The 20,195-nt window shown below is 30.3% G+C and overlaps 1 protein-coding gene across 6 annotated transcripts in view; it reads left to right on the plus strand.

Moving 5' to 3' along the window:
• Nucleotides 1-20,195, plus strand: part of LOC106658891 (TOX high mobility group box family member 3-like) — a 178,976-nt gene that overhangs the window by 98,725 nt on the left and 60,056 nt on the right. Inside the window, exon 1 of one of the 6 annotated variants that reach the window (XM_014381046.2) lies at nt 9,675-10,298. The exons of the other annotated variants lie outside the window; for them this stretch is intronic. Within the exon in view, the coding sequence (XP_014236532.1) occupies nt 10,272-10,298 (27 nt within the window). The 5' untranslated portion in view covers nt 9,675-10,271. Of the gene's footprint in view, nt 1-9,674; nt 10,299-20,195 lie in introns of those variants that run through there. 6 annotated transcript variants of the gene reach the window in all.

The raw sequence follows: 20,195 nt of genomic DNA on the forward strand, positions 1-20,195 counted from the left end.
TGCTTCTATGAATTGTGAACAAAGTATATTTAAAGGTTACGCAAGCGAAATGAACTTATGTAACTCGAAATGTACATTCGTTCTACACGATTTCATTACTCAATTCGATACAAAAAATTAACTTTCACATTTTCACAACAAATCGAAGGATGTTGTGAATGCATAATGTATGTATGATAATTTTACCAGCCCCCAAAAAAGTGAACAAATTTATAGAAAAAAAGGATGTATCTGTAATGTTAAAACTATTGTGGCTGATTGTTCAAAATAAGTATAAAATATAATTTTTTCTGTATTTAGTAAAATTGTAACAAAGTTTGATAGAATATAATAACGTTTATTAAAGTTACATAAAAAATACCTAATCCTCTGTCAAGTTTAATACATGTGATCTAAGTTTTCCCGACCTAGTTTCATGTTCCAGCCAACTTTTATCTAGGAACTTAATGAGCCTTACATCATTTCCCACCAACAAAAAATCGATAAATATATACCAACTATTTTATCGCGTAAGTCCTATCTTTATTACAACATTAATAACATCATAAATTACTCTTGTTTACAATTATTTAAAAACCTTATGCGTCGATTAAATTACGGTACTTTTTTTAAAATTGTCATGCCTTCACTCTGATATAATTATATTATTCGCAGAATTTTTAAATGACTTTTCAAGTTATTAGTATTTTCAAAAATTGACATTAGTTTATTGCGAATTCTTTAATTTTAAGTATGACTATCAGGATTTCTAGATCTTAATGGGTCTATTAAAAAAAGTAACAAGTAAAGCAATTTGAACAAAGTTCATTTAGCGATAATAATGCATGAAAAGTGTGTCAAGTCAATTTTTAAAAAATATCGATTCCATTGTAACTTCAATCGGCACTTATTCATAATATGTAGTATTTTAATTTTCTCAAACTATGCTGTTCAATTTCCACATTAATAGAGTATAATATCTCATTCATGAAACACGTATTCAATTTTTTATGCAAAGTACAAGAGCTTTTCTTTGTGGTATGTATATTGTAATGTACACAATAAGCAACAAAAAGATGTGTTGTACAATACATTCTAATTATCTTTTTTTGCAAAAAGTCATGCTGGATTATTTTTAAATGTACTACACACATACATATCATCATAAATACACAAAAAAACTTACTTCAATAACAAGTTTCTCAAATTCTACTTTAGTAAAAAGCAAAAGTTATGCAATGGCTTTCGACCCAATTTTGATCTCTTTCTTTTCTATTTGTTTTTCTTCGTAAACTGAAAACTTAAAAAAGATATATACTATAATTCCAACTACCTACACTTTTTCAATTTTTTACAAATTAAAAAATTTTTTTATCTTTGACGCACTTACAACAACTTATTAAATTACATCATCAGTTTTGCACTTTTAGTGCACTTTGAAACTTTAAAAAATTACGTAGTTACACGATGCACAAATAACTTGAAGTCGATACAAATCAATTCACTAATTGTAGATGAATTTTAATATTAACCAATCAAATATAATTTCGTTCAAGAAAAAAAATAGAGCATGACAAAATCAAACTTAATAAGTGATGTGAAAAAACCAATGATAGTGGTTAATCGTTGGGACCTTGACATTCACTTGAGTGAGTTAAGAGGTATTAAAACCGATGGAGAATCGCGTATTCAGGTTTGACGGTTAGAATAAAACTTAAAGATAATGTCTTGCTTAGCGAATTGGATAGAAAAAAATCTAGAAAACTTCTCATTTGTTTTTAGTTTCAGTTCAAAAACAAACATTATGCTTGGCACAATTATGACTGATAAATATTTAACTACCCATTGTTTGAAAATTCTATTATCAGAGGCAAAGAACTATGAATATAAGACGAAACACTGCATTGACGAGCTGGCAGCAATATTCTGTGGAGATTTTATATGAGTGCGCGCGCGGTGAACCTTGAATAATGGATTCGAGTTAAATGTTATACTATTATTGAGCTTTGACTCCAGACATAAATAGAAAGCATTGTTAGCCCGAAAGCAATTTAATTAAATCGAAATCAATTATTTTACCGAGAAAGTATATGTAGAGCACACTTGACTAATCAATTCGAAGCGAATTTTCTTTAATTAAACCAGCATTTCACGAACTGCACATAGTACATAAACTTTCGCAAGAGAGTTGCCGTTTCAAAACTTTTGATAAGTCATTCTATTAAATTTAAGTCTTTCTCATAATATTACAAGTCAAATGATTGCAACGAAGATTTAATATTCGATTGTATCGGCAGATTTCAATCTTGATAAACAATTTAAACGCGATGAAAAGAGAATGCAACTAAAAAACGATAACATTTCAAAGTAGAATTTCCTTTTTTCATATCAAGGCTGCCTACTTATTTCATATATTCTTTGTTTAAATTAGAATACTGCATATTTATAAGTATATTAAAATAATGTTGAATTACCCGATCAACAAAGCACATTGAAAACTGCTTTATAAAGAATATTAATCTACACGTCGTTGGAGATATTTCTGTTGATATTTGAATCAGATACATAAATACCATTTTTTCATGTTGCTGCTGAATATCAATTAGCATATGAATGACCTAGAGAGTGTTCGTATTCGACTTATAAGAATTTTCAGATCTATAACATAGTTCTCGTTTATTGAATTACTACACAGTAATCCTAATAAATAGACCTTCAGCTTAAAAAATGCACTCACAAGGACACTTATTATTTAAGAGAGTACCATACATAGCAAAGGGGAATATTTGTTTAAATAGCCGTGAAGCAAGCAGAAAAATAGGAACTTGATCAATTCAATGTCATTATAGTACACGCATATTATCTCCAATTACGCGGACTTAGTATTGCAAAATGACTTGCTTTAAACAATCGAATTATAAATTGAGAATTGGAAGAGTAATTGTCATTACCTTTACCTATTCATAAAAGAAGTGAGTTAATTTTTTTGGTCATTGTTTCCATCTTCCACTGCAGTGAATGTTCATCGTAAACTAATAAAGTTTTCTTTGACTTTCCAACCGTTTAATCTTGTCAAGTATTGTAAGATCGTTGTAAAAATGATGATAGAATATTCTCGCTATAAAAAATGTTAATACATCGACTTCCACGAATAAAAAATGCTATCGTCAGTTTAAAAATAATGACTTCCAAGTACAAATTGCTTACAAACAACAGTGAACGTAAAGATTACCTAAAATGTTTATTCAGGATAAATTGGAAATTTGAGAGCGATAATTAAGGGTATGAGGTACACATGAGAAAAGACAATACGGTGCAATGATATCGGGTACTGAAAGATAGTAATAATGGAAAATAAGAAACTGCATACCAGGAAAGTCCCATATTCGAGCATAATGACGTAAGTATATGCTGTTACAAAAGCCTTTTTCATTTTTTCTATGTACTTGTCTTGTTCTCTTACTCACATACCGGTACGCAGCTATCTCTTCTCTATTCACGCAAAGTACTATCATTACAATGTCCGCATACTATGCACTTAATATTATAGCAGTATGGAATTGAGTGTTGGGTACAAAAGCTGTTTCGTGTCGACTGAACTATCCGTTTGGAGTATAGATCATGAAATATTTGGAATGTCAACAATTATACAAAAATAAAAAAGATTTACAATCTGCAAAAATTTCCATTAAGCTTTCAATAAAATCAAAATAAAAATTAGAAAATCTTCAAGTAATAAACTAATAATCATAATATAACTATGAAAAAATATTCTTATTGAGTAAATTGCAATAGTTCTTATTTAATTAAGATAAAATTTCAAATATTGGTTTAGCACTTTTCAAGAAAATTTACTACTAAATTAGATAGCAATGATTTTTTCTAGAGATAAGACATGACGCTACAAACGAAAGTAAACTGAATTCAAAAGTTTCCAAAACTTAACTAATGTGAAATCAACATTATTTCATGTTTTATTCTTTTGAAATTTGTGAGAAGCTTATCATTTTTTAATAAAAGGGCGCAGTTTTTTAAATGGTACATTGAATTAAAAATGTATTTTTTGTTTCGTTGGTAATTTATTTTGAAATGATTTATTGTGTTATTTTTTTTTATCGTGAACAGACATTATTTATAGCTCCGATGTATTCTTATTAACTCTTACACCATAATCCTTGACTGACAAAAACCAGTAATTTTTCCAAATAAATGTTAGTATCTCTGTAATTATTTTACTTTATCGTATAAAAATAGTGCAAGTTAATGATAGATTCAATACAGTTTACTTTGAAATCTTTATTTACAATTCTTGGTGTGGAATGCAAAGAAATCCTAGAGTAATTGCATAAATATTGTTTGTCATTTACATTTCTTTCGCGCATTTACGCCATACAATAGACTTTATAAAACGTATCTAAAAATGTTTGAAGTTATGCATCAAACATGCAAACGTAAAAATAGAAATATATAAATAAAAACATAATGCTCTTCAAATACACGTGAAAAGGAATCATATGTATATATATTTTGAATGATTTAAAGTCTCTTACTTCATTTCATTTTATCTTATCTAGTGTGAATTCTCAAAGTAGATTTCCTTTCCAGAACAGCACGGATGTATGAATAATATGTGTATAGAGGCGGCTCTGTCATCGTTGATATCAGTGGATCCTAATCGAGGTCAACCAAAGTGTTATTGATATGATTATTTAAAAGTGATTTGGATTGGCAAAAATGAGGAAAATTTATGATTTTGAGATTAATTACTCAAGGACGAAGAATAAATTTAAAATTAACAAATTACTAACAGGTTCATGATTTTTATTATAAGTTTCATCAAGTTACAAAATTCTTGTATTGCAAACTAAAATTAACGTTTATTTCTATTCTTCCTGTCATTTAAACATTGATTTTTGCAATATTAATAACTGTTATGCATTTTCACCTAAATTGATAGTTGAGTAAATTTTAAACAGTAAGATGAATTAGTTTAGTTAGTTAAAACAATTTCTATTATTACATTACCTTCATTAGAGAAAGTTATTTCATAATAAATTTCTAATTCTGATGTTTTGTAAATTTCTAACTTGACTTCCATCAGAAAATCAAAAGAAGATAGTTACGTAAATCATTAAAAAACAAAAAATGCAACAAATATGTATTCATGTAACAATAGCTAGAAATCTACAATACATCTTGCGTTATGTAGGTTCATTTGCATGGTACGCCGATTCACTATAGTATGTAGACAATATTTTCTCCGATGAGGCCGTTTATAACGAGATAAAGAAGTAGAAGGTGTCGATTGTACGATTAGTTCAAGTTTTTCTGTACATGTAAGAACATTTGCCTCTCGTTGCCCTCAAAACTGTCTTGTGATATTATGATAGATATGGTTTTGAAGAAGTGAAAATTTTTTAAGATGAATATATTGTTTAAATAATTTTGAAACTTTCAACTGAAAGTGGTTCAAATAGTTTAATGATAATACAATTTTATTTATTTACCTTTTATATTTTAATGAATCTTTCAATTTGAAAATAAAATGCACTTCTGTTTAAATTTTATTACAACGTAATTACATGAATTATTCATTGGTTGTAGAAGAGTGAGAATAATGCTGTATTTATGAAGGTACGGAAATTAATTTGGTTTTTTATTATTATCGTCGTGTTCTGTGCATGTACATTACAATTAATTTTTTTCGCTCTTCATCGAACTTTATTTTTTTCTTGCTAAGTAGATAGCTAGTTGTTCATTAGTACTTGTATAATAATGTGTGATGATATTAAGATGACTGCAATTAGAAAGTTTTCAGAGTTAATTTTGCGAAGATAAAATTTAATTTCATCGTGTATGCAGAGTTACGAAATTGAGAATAGAAAATTCATTGTTGTTGAACAACTTTTATAAGATGACGTTGTAATTACATTAAATTCGTAAAACCACGTTTTGTACGAGCGATAAAGAGTATGATGTTGAATTTAATTTTGCATGAAAAAAAAATAGTCAGAAATGTATTACTGAAATGAATGGAAGTATAAAAAGGGATGGAATTCATTCACATGTTCCTTAAATATTTTCATCGAATGATGAGTTTTATGAATATTTTTGAAAATACGTTTGAAATAAAAATAGTGTTGATTGAAAGCCTTATTATTTTAGAGAATTTTATATTTTTTAATAATTATATTCAATATATAAATTTAGAGCTACGATAAATTAATGCAAAACATTTAAGGAGTAATATTTTACTCGCGTAAAAAAGTGGAAACATATTGCTTTTGTAAATAGTCGTGTATGTATTGCCACATGTACATACGTTCTAATGCACAATACAAGCATGTATCCAATAAAAATGAAACATAAAATGAAACGAATGAAAAGAAGGAATAGAAAAAGAGAGATTGAGGGAGGGTTTCAGGGGTAGGGGAAATTGCAGAGAGCGGATTTAATATAGAAACTCGGCAGAAAATTGGATTTAAATAAATTTGAATACTTCTGAAATTAAAGGCCCTCTCTCCACGGGAGCGGAGATATCTCCATAGAAACGTAATAACAGCTGAGAGGCCATAGAGGGGAAGTTATAATGTAGTGGGATGGAAAGAAGTACATTTCCCCTGCATTACTCCTACCCCCACCGATATTCTACCAACCCCTTCCATTTTGCTAGCCGGCATCGCTAATACTCTCCTCTTTTGTGATTACTTTGAACTTTTCTTCTCCTCAATTCTTTTTTCTCCCTCCACAGAACATATAGATGTATACGTACATACATCGCGACGTGCAATAATGTTTGTCAAGTTGAACTAAATAAAGTATACGACAGTAATTGCGAACGTTTATTTGTGTGGGTTGCTGACTTTTTTAATCCATTCAGTTGATTTGAGATGAATGATTCAAAACTTTTTATTTACAATTAAAAAGGAATATTCGTAAAAAAAATAATTAGTCAGTTGCAAACATTGAATGCCTTTAGAAGTAAATTTATACTCACGTTCATGACAAAGAGTGTTGATTGATGCTGACGTTGAAAGCTAGTTTTTATAATTTAGAAAGTTTTATATCAAACTTTCAGAATATACTTAAACTGCCACATTATAATGATTTCAATACATGTAGCATTCGTACATGTTGATACGGTCTTGTTGATTGAATAATTATATTTGTTATAAAGAAATATGGACCACACAACGTAAAATTATTGCTATAGATTATACATCTCTCAAAATCATTTTTTTAAACTTCTATGAGAATTTTTATTTCTATTTATTTGTAAAAAGCCACTGCAAAAATTACATACAAAAAGGGTTCTCTACAAAGAGATATAGTGTGAATATGACAAAACTAACTTTCTTTAAATTGAATCTTCTTCACGAATGTAGAAGAGCTTAGAAGCACAGTTGAAACCTCTATTTTAGATTGATTGTATCTATGTATTGAGTCTAAGGGACGCAAATGCAAAAAAAACATTCATGCGTCGAGAATGTCATTTTTTTCAAATAGATGAGCTAATAATACTTTCCTGAATTAAGATTTTTATGTTATTAATTAAACATTTTTATGATCACATAGCCATTTTGGATCTTTTTGGTAGATAATAAATTATTTAAATGCGATACATTTTTTCACTACTTAATGGCTTAGGTCTAAATTTAAAATAAAGTCTTTGATTCATGTTTTTACATTCGTGATTTTAAAGACAAAAAACAGAACTTTTTGCATGAAAAACTACTTTTTTTTAGAAAACTTGATTTCCTTATGAAAGAAGTGATTTAGTTTATTTGAAAAGAAACATATCAGAGCACATAATTGAAAAGTATGAGAGTATGAATCCCGTATCGAATTTCCAACCGGTATTTTCAACGGTTATTTTTGACAGATAAGAGCATTTTCATATACAGATTTTTATCTCAATTAGGTGACACGTTGTTTACCTCATTTTTAGTTATTTTGAAAGTTTACTGAACGGAATCTCATTGGGTATTTTATTTTTCCTTTAGTTTATCGCAATAATACAAAAGAAAACATTAATTTTTTTATCGCAGATTTTAATTCACAGTCTACAATCTTCGATATTTTTGATGATAAATAAATTTATTGACATATTTTGTGAGAAAAATGATGCAATTCATCGAAATCATTATTATTTGCTCCTTCGAGATATTGCTCAACAATAAATTAAATAAATGTACAACATATTGTAGCACATGCTTGAGTAATGCTTATAAAAAAAATATTTGCACATCACAAAATCTAGAATTTCTTATACAGCTGATGGGGCGTGACCAATAAATTTGTTAAATCTTTTAATAGGATGAAAAACAACAGATGAGAATTCTTGTGTACTATAATCATATCTATCAAACGTAACAGTTATATTTGTTGCGGTATTATTTCTACCTAACTTACAAATCGCAAAAACGCATTTTCTCGTTTTACAGTATCCATTAAATTGCTCAGACATACACAGAAACCGATTCAAACATGATATTATCGTCATTTAATATTTTGATCATACAGCTGGAGTTTCGAAGCATTTCTAAAAATATTTCGATGAAAATTACGATTTGACATGCAATATGAATTTTTATATTTCTTGGTACTTGTTCGATACTTACAAGCTTTAAAAATCATTATAAAAACACAAATTCTTCATGGAGTGAGCTTCTCTCAGCATAAAACATTTTTCGCAACTAGTAAAATGTGTTTTTATCACAGAACTCGCTATAGTACTGCATTTTGATTTTGATGCAATACTTCGTTTCATAAATAAATATAATAGGCCTACTGCCAAATGTATAATCAAGTGACACATTTAAAAATGTTAAGTTCAGTCTATACTAGTAATCTAAATTTCCATTATTTTCTTTCTAATGAATAATTTATTCCGTGTAATTCTAAGCAGGTCATTGACTTAGTCATGTCGAACTTTTGTAGAAAAGAATTTGAAACTGGCAGTTAATTTATAATATACAAATATGCGTATCACTATGGTTAAAAGATGAAAATCGGATTCTTCATAAGATTTGAATAAAAAGTTGTCATTTTTTCTGTACAGTTTTTCCTTTAAAATTGAAAGTTGACTGCAATCTATGACGAGTTGCGTTTTAGTAATATATTAAATACTTTATTTCTTCCTTTTTCCAGTGACATGAAAATCTTCCAAAAATGTAGGTGACTAGTATACATCAAAGTTAAATGAATTAAATGAGATGAGATATTTTAACAGACGGTTAGTTATGTACAAATGCGATCAAAGAGTTTTTTCAAATTAATATTTCCTAAAGCACTCGTTTTTTGAAAACTATTTAACATTCTCTTTCACGCGTCATCAGAGTCTTGGCGATTCATTATTTTTTATCAAATTGCATTCATCCTTTTGTAGATCTCAAAAAATGTTTGATACCACGATCTCAATGTGCTACATCTTACGACGCTTTATTATTCAATGTCACATTTGAGTAATTTGCATTCGATATCAGAAAAGAATTCGAAGCTGCCGCAAGTTACTTACAAGGTAATATATAGTGAGACACGCTTATAATACCTATAGACACTGTGTGCCATTCATCGACTCTCCCCTCCTGAACGAGTAATCCCCACTTCCGACGCAGCATAAGTGCGCTTGGAGCGTCTATCCCTCCACTGTTGCCCGCGCTCGAAGGTAGCTATACCGTCTATAGTTTATACTATACTCATTTGGCTGTACGCGCTCATCGCGCGCATTTCGTATATTTGCATGGATTTGTTGTAGGTACAGTTTCGTGCTCGAAAACGTGCGCATTAGCATATTCAATCGCAGCATCCTCAACGAAAATTCAGAGCCGTTTTACTTAAGCTTGTCAAAGGCATTTTTGGCGGATAATTTTTCGTCGTAAAGTGCAGTTTTAATTCGCATAAAGTGCCAACCTCCTTAAGCCATTTAAGGTTAGGTAGCTTGGAGCCCTCACGTGCAAAAAGTACAAGTGATAACAGTGTTTTGTTATTCTTCGATTAAATTAATTGTTCGCTAGTGTGATCCTAAACTCTGGTGATATTGAAAGCTCAAGCTCAGCGACTGTTCGTCTTTTAAGTTTATAACGCGATAAAAGCAGACAGGAGCAAGCTTTTCAAAGTGTGTGCAACTGTTTTTTCGTTTCTCAAAGTGCCGATCAGTTGAAAATAAAGTTTGAAGGGTCGTGTAAACGATTGTTCAATTGTGAATTTTTGGTGTGCAACAAACACAACCGAAAAATAGTGACTTGTTTTTTCTACATGCAGAGTTCTGAAACTCCGTTAAGCTGGATTACATGATTCCCGACCACCTCGCTGTGCCGGTAAGCTTTATTAGAGCAATTCTTAATCATAATACCAAATTTCTCGTTTGCAGTCACGGAAGAAGCAACACTTGGGTAGTGGATAGATTCTTTTGAATATCCGTGCATGTAATGTAGGCATGATGTTATCAAAAATTGAGATTCAAACGCACGCCTACCGAATGTTACGAAAAATGAAATTTTGAATATCCTTCTCGGGATTAGCCGGAGAAAGAATGACACTTGCGGTTTTAGGATTATTATACGTACGTCAACTTGAGCCGGTCTCTGCAACTCGCCTATTGGGAACGCATACATTCTTCGATAATGTCAGTTGGAGCAGCTGTTGCTGCAACACTTACCGCCATCTCGCGCCCATAGCGTTAAAACATCGAAAAGCTTCTCTCTACTTTGCCTCGCTTGCCTCGAATACGGGTCGCCATTATAAACAGTTGTTGCGGAAATTTTCCACTCTTTAAACGGCCAATCTTTTATTGCGGCTGTTTGATTCGACTTACATTGTATTAAATATAGAATAATATTGTTGAAAGACGCTTTTGTAAATCATTTTTATTCCTTTCGTTTTATTTACATTATGATATGATTTATGCTTCAACTTTTTGAATTTGAGTGATTTGTATCACGATTGTAATGTTTTATCGCAAATTGTAAATTATTGAATTTAAATTTTGTTTTAAAAGATATGAATAAAATAATTAATTTTCAAACGAAACATGGTGATTTTTTTTTGACATTTTATTATTGATAACTAAAAGGAATTTGCAATATTAATGAGTTGGTATTGAATACAGATAATAATTTTTTGCTCACTAAATTCGATTGGTTTATTCGCTTATTGGGAGGTACCGATTTGATTAATGATGCTTTGGCAGTTTATTAAGAATAGTTTTTTGTATCGGCACACACTCATGAATGTCTCGAACGTTTACTTTTAGAACTTTAGTCAATGCCGGGTGGTCTTAATCCAATTTAAAATTGGAACTTGAAAGATATTTATTTTACGAGATTTCACCACGAGAGCGCATTCGAAATCTTTTTCAAGAATTTCTCAGTATTTTAGTTCGCAGAGTAGTATATTTTTATGTACTTCGTGTCATTTTCTTTCCGTTCACCATGTATAACCCCATACAATCTGCAAGCAGGTTGGGGAAGGAAGGTAAGCTTTGCGAAGGTAGAGGGAGCAATTTACATTTTTATTGAAAAAGTTAACAGACGTGCTTCTTCGTACAGATTCTTTTTTGAATTACGACTTGATGTGAATTTTTTTTACACTCTGTGCTAATTTATAGTTTTTTGTTCAAAATGCAGTTGTATCGTGAATTTTGAGAAACATGCAATGTAATTGATTTTGCTCATGACGGAACATCCATTTAATTCGCATCAAAAAGTATTAACTTGAGAAGTCTATTGATAAATTGAACTCGGGAATTCATCTAAATTGCCATTTGAATAAAGTCGAAAGAATATTACGGTCTTTAGCATATAATTTGTTTTTAAAAAAGTATATTTTAAATTATCTTCATCTCTAAGTAGTGTATGTATGCAAGTTTTAATCTTCAAACGGCATCGCTTAAAGTACTTTAGTACTTACTTTGCCATACGACTTTTCGAAAACTCTTGATAGTTAATTCTTATTAAGTCAGAAGTTCGAAAAGTTAAATCATGTTTTATTACCGACATATAATGCAGAGACCCACATTTTTATCATCTTCATTTTGAAATAACACTGCATTATAAAGTTGGTAAATTCCAAACTGTTTTGGCATATAATATAATATAAGCAGTGGAACGCAACTTCGATTTCATCACTTAGCAAATATGTTTTCTTTCAAACTACAGTACAAACTTAGTTCTATGTTGCGGAAGATTCATTATAACTTTCAAGATTTTTTGTATAATATTTTTTTCTTCTTTTGATTCGCTTCATTGCATCATAAAAAGCAATTACAGTGTAACCTTAAAACACTATTCCAGTTTGAACATAAGGTTACATCCGAAATACAGATGCCCGTAATTATATTCTTTATAGAGTCAATGAATGACTCGCAATATAGCAGTCAAAAAAAAAAAAAATTCTCCATAGTATTCAGACATTTTACTGTATGAAATTTTTCTTTCAACTTTTATTCTCTGTAAATTTTTTGTGGTAAAATAATATCTCAGTTTTAAGCATATTTTAGCAAAGTCAAGAAATTTTTATCAGCAAAATTATTAAAGGATTTCAAATTGGTTTATTTAAAACTGGTAATATAACTTTTGATTTCATCTAATAATACCAACAGCGAGACATGTCGAAAGTTTTATCGTCAAATTATTGAAATTCATTTTTATGTTTTTCTGAAATGACCCTTGTGCATCATAAAAGTTTTGTTATTAACTGGGTCAAATGTTTGGTGCTGTTCGATTTACTAGTGTTTAAGGTGAATCACCTTTGCCGGTGCACACAAGAGTTCTTTTTTAACAGCGATCGATACATACTCTATTAATGGATTCCAATATCACTAAAAAGGAAAATAATAACTGTATGCAACTACGATTAATATGTTTGTAATTAAAAATTGAACCGAAGAATCTCATAAATTCCATGGAAAACATTAACCGATAAAATGTGAATCTCGATGCCTTGATTACTTTTAATACTTATTTTCTTGTTCACGTATCGTCCTGTATCTGCTTACATAAAATTCGAGAGGTTCAAATATTGATTCACCGTAAATTTCCAATTTATCGCTTGGCCATTGCTAATGGAAGACTTGGTTAGTTCGTCGTAACATTTCTCACCGACAAATTCTTATTGCTGAGTTGACGTTTTTGTCACGTATACTATTTCGCAACGATGATGATGCAATGTTTATCCTTCTCGTTATCGATTATATTAAAACTATGGCAAAAAGCTCAAGTTTGCTCTATTTAACCTCAAATTAATGTTAATCAACTTTTCAAGATTAGTACGAATTAGTTTATCGGCGCCATTTCACACTTTTACGATGCTTTTCATTTTTTTCAGTGTTTAAAAGGTTTTTAAAGTGATTTCGCTTTTTTTAATCGTTATAAGTGACTATGTGTATATATCAAAGTTATGTACGAAGCGATCTGTTAGAAAAATGTGTCGTCTCTCGTTCGTATACAAGCGTAGGCATAATTCGAATACCTTCGTGCCTCTTCGCATTCATATTTGTCATTTTTTCAGTCAATCAGCTACTTTTATTTTAAAGTAATTTTTAAATTAGTTTCTGTAAGACTACAATTTAAAAACGTTATTTAATGTAATATTCAGCTTTGTTGAAGTGTATTTTTTTAAAAGACTTCCCTTCAAACGACGATTTAGGGATTTGTACGCAAAAGTGTAAAAAAAGTCGAGCGAAAAAACCGGTTTCTGGTCACGTTTACGAAGGGTATATAGTAGTTTTGGTTCTTTCTTTTTAGGTATCTAATAGATCTGCCAAGAAAAAAAATACGCACATATAAACTCTACTGTATGAAGTTGCATTAGTTATAGCGAAACAGAGATGGCTGTATAGGTGGTGAGACAGAGACAGAGAGTAGAAGTAGTCAGGTAGTACCATCTGTTGCTTTTGTATTGTTAATCTCTTTCTCTCTTTTTTTTCTTCAGTACATATAAGTTCTCCCTTTTCTTTTTCGTCTTTGGTCGCATTATTGTCCATGCACATTTATTTTTTTTCTCTCATTTTTGAAGTTATTATATTGCGGTAGCAGCATCAAATTTCGCTTTATCGAGGAATTTTTAGAACGATTCAAATACAAATTATAGATAATTTTTATATGCTAAGTATCTAAGACAAAAAGAAGCTGTAGTATTTCAAAGTCATACAATTTTTTTAGTAAAAGAACTGCAATATTTCACCTTTGGAATCGAATGTAGTGAAGTTAAAAATATATTTATTACTGAGTATATTGTCCAATCGATTATTTAAAAATTTGTTAATTTTATATCTCATTTAAGTAGACTAGTTTTCAAAAAACAAAAATAAAATTTATTTGAAAAATGTTTTGATATAAAAGCTACTTTTAGAAGTAGTTCTGATAAAACCTGTTATATGTATACAGGCTGATGAATGCTCCACTTATAAAACTGTTAGAATAACACTATCAATTTTAAAACTTTTCTATTCTCGAATAGTTATTATTTTTATAAAAGATATTTGAAATAACTTCAATGTCTTAGAAACTTTTACGCAATTTAAGAGACTTTTATTACTCAAGCGTTAATTTATTGAGGGTACTGCATAACAACTTCGACAGCTTCTTTTAGGATGATTTACTCACATTGTTAAGAGTCGTTTTTTATCATATACTTATTTGAACTAGTATACATTCTCCCATGTCATTAATTTTTTTTCTTACCTTTATTGATATTTATATAATTATTTTTCATGGATTTCATTTTATGATTAATTGTTACGTTGTGCTACAACATCAAGAATCATAGTTGTTTTAATCACTAACATTTTTATTACTTCTCGATCAATCAACTGAGTTCCAAGTTTCTGAATAAATTTCAATTACAGTTTTACATGGAAAACTTGTGCAAAACCGGTGAAAATTCAATTTACTTTTCAATCTTCTGTTATAACCGCACAGTACTTGTCATTACTATAACTTCAACTGAGAAACATATTTAACATTGTGTATTTCAAATTATGACCCAGTCTATTCTTATATTCTCTGTCTGTCTTTCATTCGGCTAGCCGCAAAAACCCCGACAGCTGAAAACGAGTTTCTGTATGTATATCGCTAAAGGCCACATCGTTACTGCTACATAATAATGTGCTCTCTTTCTTTTCATCCATTATAGTATATATTTATTTCTACTGTTTCTCTTTTAAACTTTTTTTGTGCTGTCGCCTTTCAATCTTAGCGTTACAAATCAGTTTTCGATTATTTTAGACTCAAGAGGTTATTGAAATTCATTTTTTAAAACCTTTTTTCTTCTTAGAACAGTCGTCAAAAAATAGAAGCTTTAATAATAGACATCTCTAACTGCTTTCCTGAACTCCTGTTTTATTCATTTATAAACTTGTATTTCGAAAAATAATTTGTTTGAAATAAATTTTCAAACTTATACAGAAGTTTTATTCGCAACTAGCATGCATTTAATTACAACTTGAATTGCAATAAATAAAATACGCAAAGTTTTCATGTTCAAAGAACGTCGCATTATAAGTTGTAAGAGGGTCGTGGAAGTTTTTGAATCCATAAAAATGATTTTACTTGCAGAAATTAATGAAGTTATTTTTATTTCTTACAAATAATTGCATTATGTATTCGAACACTCGAATCGATAAATAATAATTAAATAATATGATTACAAAAGTCTAATCGTTGCTACACGACGATAAAAAATGACAGCTCATGACAATACATTTTACGTTATTGTGTAATAATTAATCAACTTATAGTATCTTGCTATTCTGGTGTTGAAAAGTAGGTTAATTGCATGCGAATATAATTGACTATGTTGTACTGTGTTATAGATATAGCACATTCGTTTATTTAACAGAGAGAGAACGAGAGAGGAATGTATGTTGCACACAAGAATGAGATATCTCAAGTTTTTTCATGATCAACATGTATTGTGTACAGCGAAACAATTTTCGATATAACTAGGGAGAAAAAGACAGGAAGGATGTTTTAGCTTATATTATGAAAAATGGAAAAGAAAACGAATAGTTGAATTGTAATATTCAGAGAGTAGAAGGCATGAGAGGGAAACAACATCGCAAAAAGAAAAAAGAGCACAGAAGAAGAGGTTAACAAAGCACTATGAATGTAAATATCATGCCCTTAGGGTAAATGTCAGGAGTGAAGGGAAAAAGCAATGGAATGAAAAAGGGTGGTGGACGTAGAAAGAAAGAGAGAGGAGTATGAGTGAAACTAAATAAAAAGCAATCTTCGCCAACAGTTTAAGACCTTTTCATTTTGTTTTGTTTTCAATTTTTTTTAAATCTTTTATAAATGTACTAATAAATATCTTTTAATTTTCTTTTATGATAAAATATTGAAATAGATTGATCAGCTCATCAAACTTTCATAAACTTTGCATAAGAATTTAGTATTAAAATGTGTAGTAAGTTAAATTAAACGATATTAAAACATCTGCCGAGAAAAAAAGTTGCGAGCGTAGCTTTGGGTATTACGTACAAAAATTATCTTTGATAAAAAAATATCCAGGACATGAAAATCAAGCAAGGGGTGCCTCGTCTCTTTTTTTAGGTGTGCACGGTATAGAGATCTTGTTGCTTGAAATTCTTTTTTCTTCTTTCCCATGCTCTCCTCCTTGTGCGTATCATCTCCAGATGTTCACTACTTATAATAACAGGTGACCCCTTACATCAATAATTTTATGCCATGAGAAAAATCTAGACCTATTTTAATTCTCTAATACGTTTTATATAAGCCTCAATGTTTTTTTAGAGTCCCTTATTATTTTTACATTTTTTTCTACGCCTGTCGAACTAGTTGCGCACACTGACAACAAAATATAACAGATATCGAGTGATGGTTTACAAGATTAGTGAAAACGAAATGCTTGTGTGAACACTTACTAATATGCACGCATCCAACACACATACATACTGCAATTAATCGTATTAGTGCGTATTAGTTTATCGTACGTGCAATTACATTGTTTTCTATACATTTTAATGAGCTGTGTATATTATTCTCTCGTCTCTTATTCACATCTCTCTCTTTTTCTCACGGTTTTGTACTACATAATATAAAAAGATTTTCTCTCTTCTTCGCTTGTTTTTCATATTATTCCTTATTATACTTTCTACACTAGATGCCTTGCGTTTTTTCTTCCACCGTATCTTTTTATATTATTTTATTTTATTTTGTCAAGATTACGAACTTTAACGAATTAAGTTTTAAATGTGCGCGGAAATAAAAATATTATCTGCTGCATAAATTATGATGATGCATATTTATTTTAATTCTCTGTACAACTCTCAACTTCAGTTACGGTTTCTACGTAAAGAGGATTTGCAAAATTGATCGCAAGGCAACTATTCGAATAAACTAGATTCCATACTCATTTATCATTGCATTAGGTCATGCACATCGGTCATGCGTACAAAAATGCTATTCATGATAATGGCCGACGAGAATGAAAAAAAGTAAATATTGTTCGAATCTCCATGGCTATTTGATATTGATTTATTCATGCAATTTCTATTATCTGCAGAAACAAATCGATGTTCGCTTGTTTAGATTGAATCGAAAGATTATACACATGCTGTACACATTTGCTGGGTATCGCGTAAAGATTTTCCCTTTTTTTTGTTGAAATTCTGTGTTATAAAATCTCTTGTTAATCTCACTGCACATCCGCATCAGTATATAATACTATTACATTCCATATACTGTAGTACTAGTTAATGAAACCTCCCCGTTTTTCTATGTCGACAAACAAAAACATTTGCAATCAATAAACGCTTTCTCCTTAAATACCGTAGGAAATTAATCTCTCGCAATGTCTATACCTACAAATATTATCCATTCCGTATTCGATTCACCTTCTCTCCATCGGTTACTACATTCACCAACGATAGCCCGACAAACATTCCTGCAGAATTGCAAGCTGTGCAATGCATTGAACTATTCACTTTACTCTCTCTCTTTCTCTCTTCATCTGATTCTTCGTTGAATGTGCATGTATATACTTGCGATGGCGACGAGCTCGATTATCTGATAATCTTTTAATAAGAGAATGAAGCCAAAGTGCTTCGTTCGGGTCAAGTTTATTTTGTATGTAAAAATATTTTTAAAGATAATATATTATGGATTTAAGGATAAATTTACTCTATTTTTTTCTTTTTGCCGTCCATTTAAACATATATTTGTATCAATTATTACTTCAAAGAAAGTTCCAATGCTATAAAATAAAGAAAAATAAATATCTGTTGTTATCGATCTTCTATTAATTGTAAAAATTCATATGAATTTCTGGATCATGTTCTTTGCTCGATGTATTGAAGAACTCGAAGTTACATTAATAATACATGATGATATCATTCGCGATAAACATGCCTTTTTTAATAAAAGTTAGTTAGACATCTAGAAAATGCAAATGAGAATATTTTTTGTTCCAAGCGTGCATGAATCAGCGCGACGAGCATGATTCATTTTTCTTTCCCCTATAACTCGTTGAATCAAATTCGAAACACAATATGATAATTTATCATCTTGTCATGCATGCTTGTTGAAGAAAAAAGCAAAATTTATTTTCAAAGTACTCGTGAGAAATTCTCCTCCGTGTTTTTTTTTGGAAATAATTCTGACTGTTAGCTTGTCAAGTGCTTATTCATGGATTCATTATGAACCGTGATGATATTGATAAAATGAGGGCTTTCATTTATTTTATAGCGTACTTGATCAATTCGAACCTTTAAATATAAATTGATTTCTCGAAACTGTAGACGTACAGATTTTCAATTCTATCTGTTATGGTATAAATAATGCAGATCTGAAAAGACTTCTATTGTACAGCGATGACATCTCTTAGTTATACTACCTTTTTTGACATGCTGTTATTTGAAAGAACCTCGTCTGCGAGAGTGTGCATGTATACTTTCTTGCCCTATTCAGCCTCTGCTCCAATTGCTTTTACTTCTTCCCTCATACCAACTTCCAACATTCTTAAAACGATGTATATAGATAAAATGGAATTTTCAAGAAGAAGAATTTAAATGGCAAGTTGTGAATACTTTTTAATGCGCTGCTCTCTATCTCTGAAGTAAAGTTCATGTGTACCTTTGATGGCCTGCGTAAAAAGTTTTTTCGACTCAATTAGAAACCGTTGATAATATCGCTGTGCCACTTAAGTTTATGTTCTTAAGTACATAGTAGTTTGAATGATTTTGCAAGTTTTTTATTTGTACATTGAAGTAAGTAAGTAATAAGTTCGTGTTCGTTGCAAAAGGTAAATAATAAAATGAAGAATGATTAGCGCTGCTTCGACGTGTTTTTACACCGTCGTCCTTGTAATATCACATTGAAGGAGATAGTATGTACAGCACCACGAAATGTATTTTCAAACATTTCGTGCAATCGTATTTCTTCTTCTCTGCAGAGGTTTATATTAGATTGAAAAATTACAGAGTCATTTACAATAATAACTATATGTACATGTTGTGTGCATAAATCGAGAGAAGAGGAAGGAAGAGACAAAAACTGTTGAGGGCATTGACTCTTGTGTGCGTGTTATTACGTTCGACCGACGTAGAATTCCGGAAGCGTAGTTACATATATTTATATTGTAGTATGTATGTACATATAGTACAGTAGGGTAAAAAAGCTGTTCCTTAAAGAAGGTTGAAGAGAAATGAAAACCACTTAAAACTGTGGAAAACAATTTCAATCCAACTTCTGCTGCTGCTGCTGCTGCTACTACCACTACTGCTGTTGCTTGCAACTGCTTACCCTCTTTTTCTTCTTTCTCTCAGTATTTTTTCAATTTTGTTCGTGCTTTATTTGACAGAAAAACTTTTTCGCTTTTCCGTACGTTTTGGCGAAACATTATTCTTACGTCTTATACGCTTTAAAAAGAGGTTATAAAAACGACTTACTCAAGGATATTTTTTCCCTTATCGTTATTAGATATAACAAAATTAATGATTACAGATTACTAGCAGGTCTTAATCTAAGAAAGCTATAATGTTATCAAATTAAATATAACAGATTGATAATAACTCCGTAGATAAAAGAACCTTTTTACGACCGAATCATTCTTTATCTCTAATTTTATTTTTTATGGTCAAATTGAAATTTATATTTGGATTATTTCCGATCTCATCCATATCACTACTCCTTACCGCTTTCTAGTCGAACAATCCAATCCATGGAATGGATTCTTCAGACTTTTGTTCTCTTTTT

This window comes from Trichogramma pretiosum, unplaced genomic scaffold, assembly GCF_000599845.2.
Source record: "Trichogramma pretiosum strain Unisexual culture from Peru unplaced genomic scaffold, Tpre_2.0 scaffold28, whole genome shotgun sequence".
Classification (NCBI taxonomy): domain Eukaryota; kingdom Metazoa; phylum Arthropoda; class Insecta; order Hymenoptera; family Trichogrammatidae; genus Trichogramma; species Trichogramma pretiosum.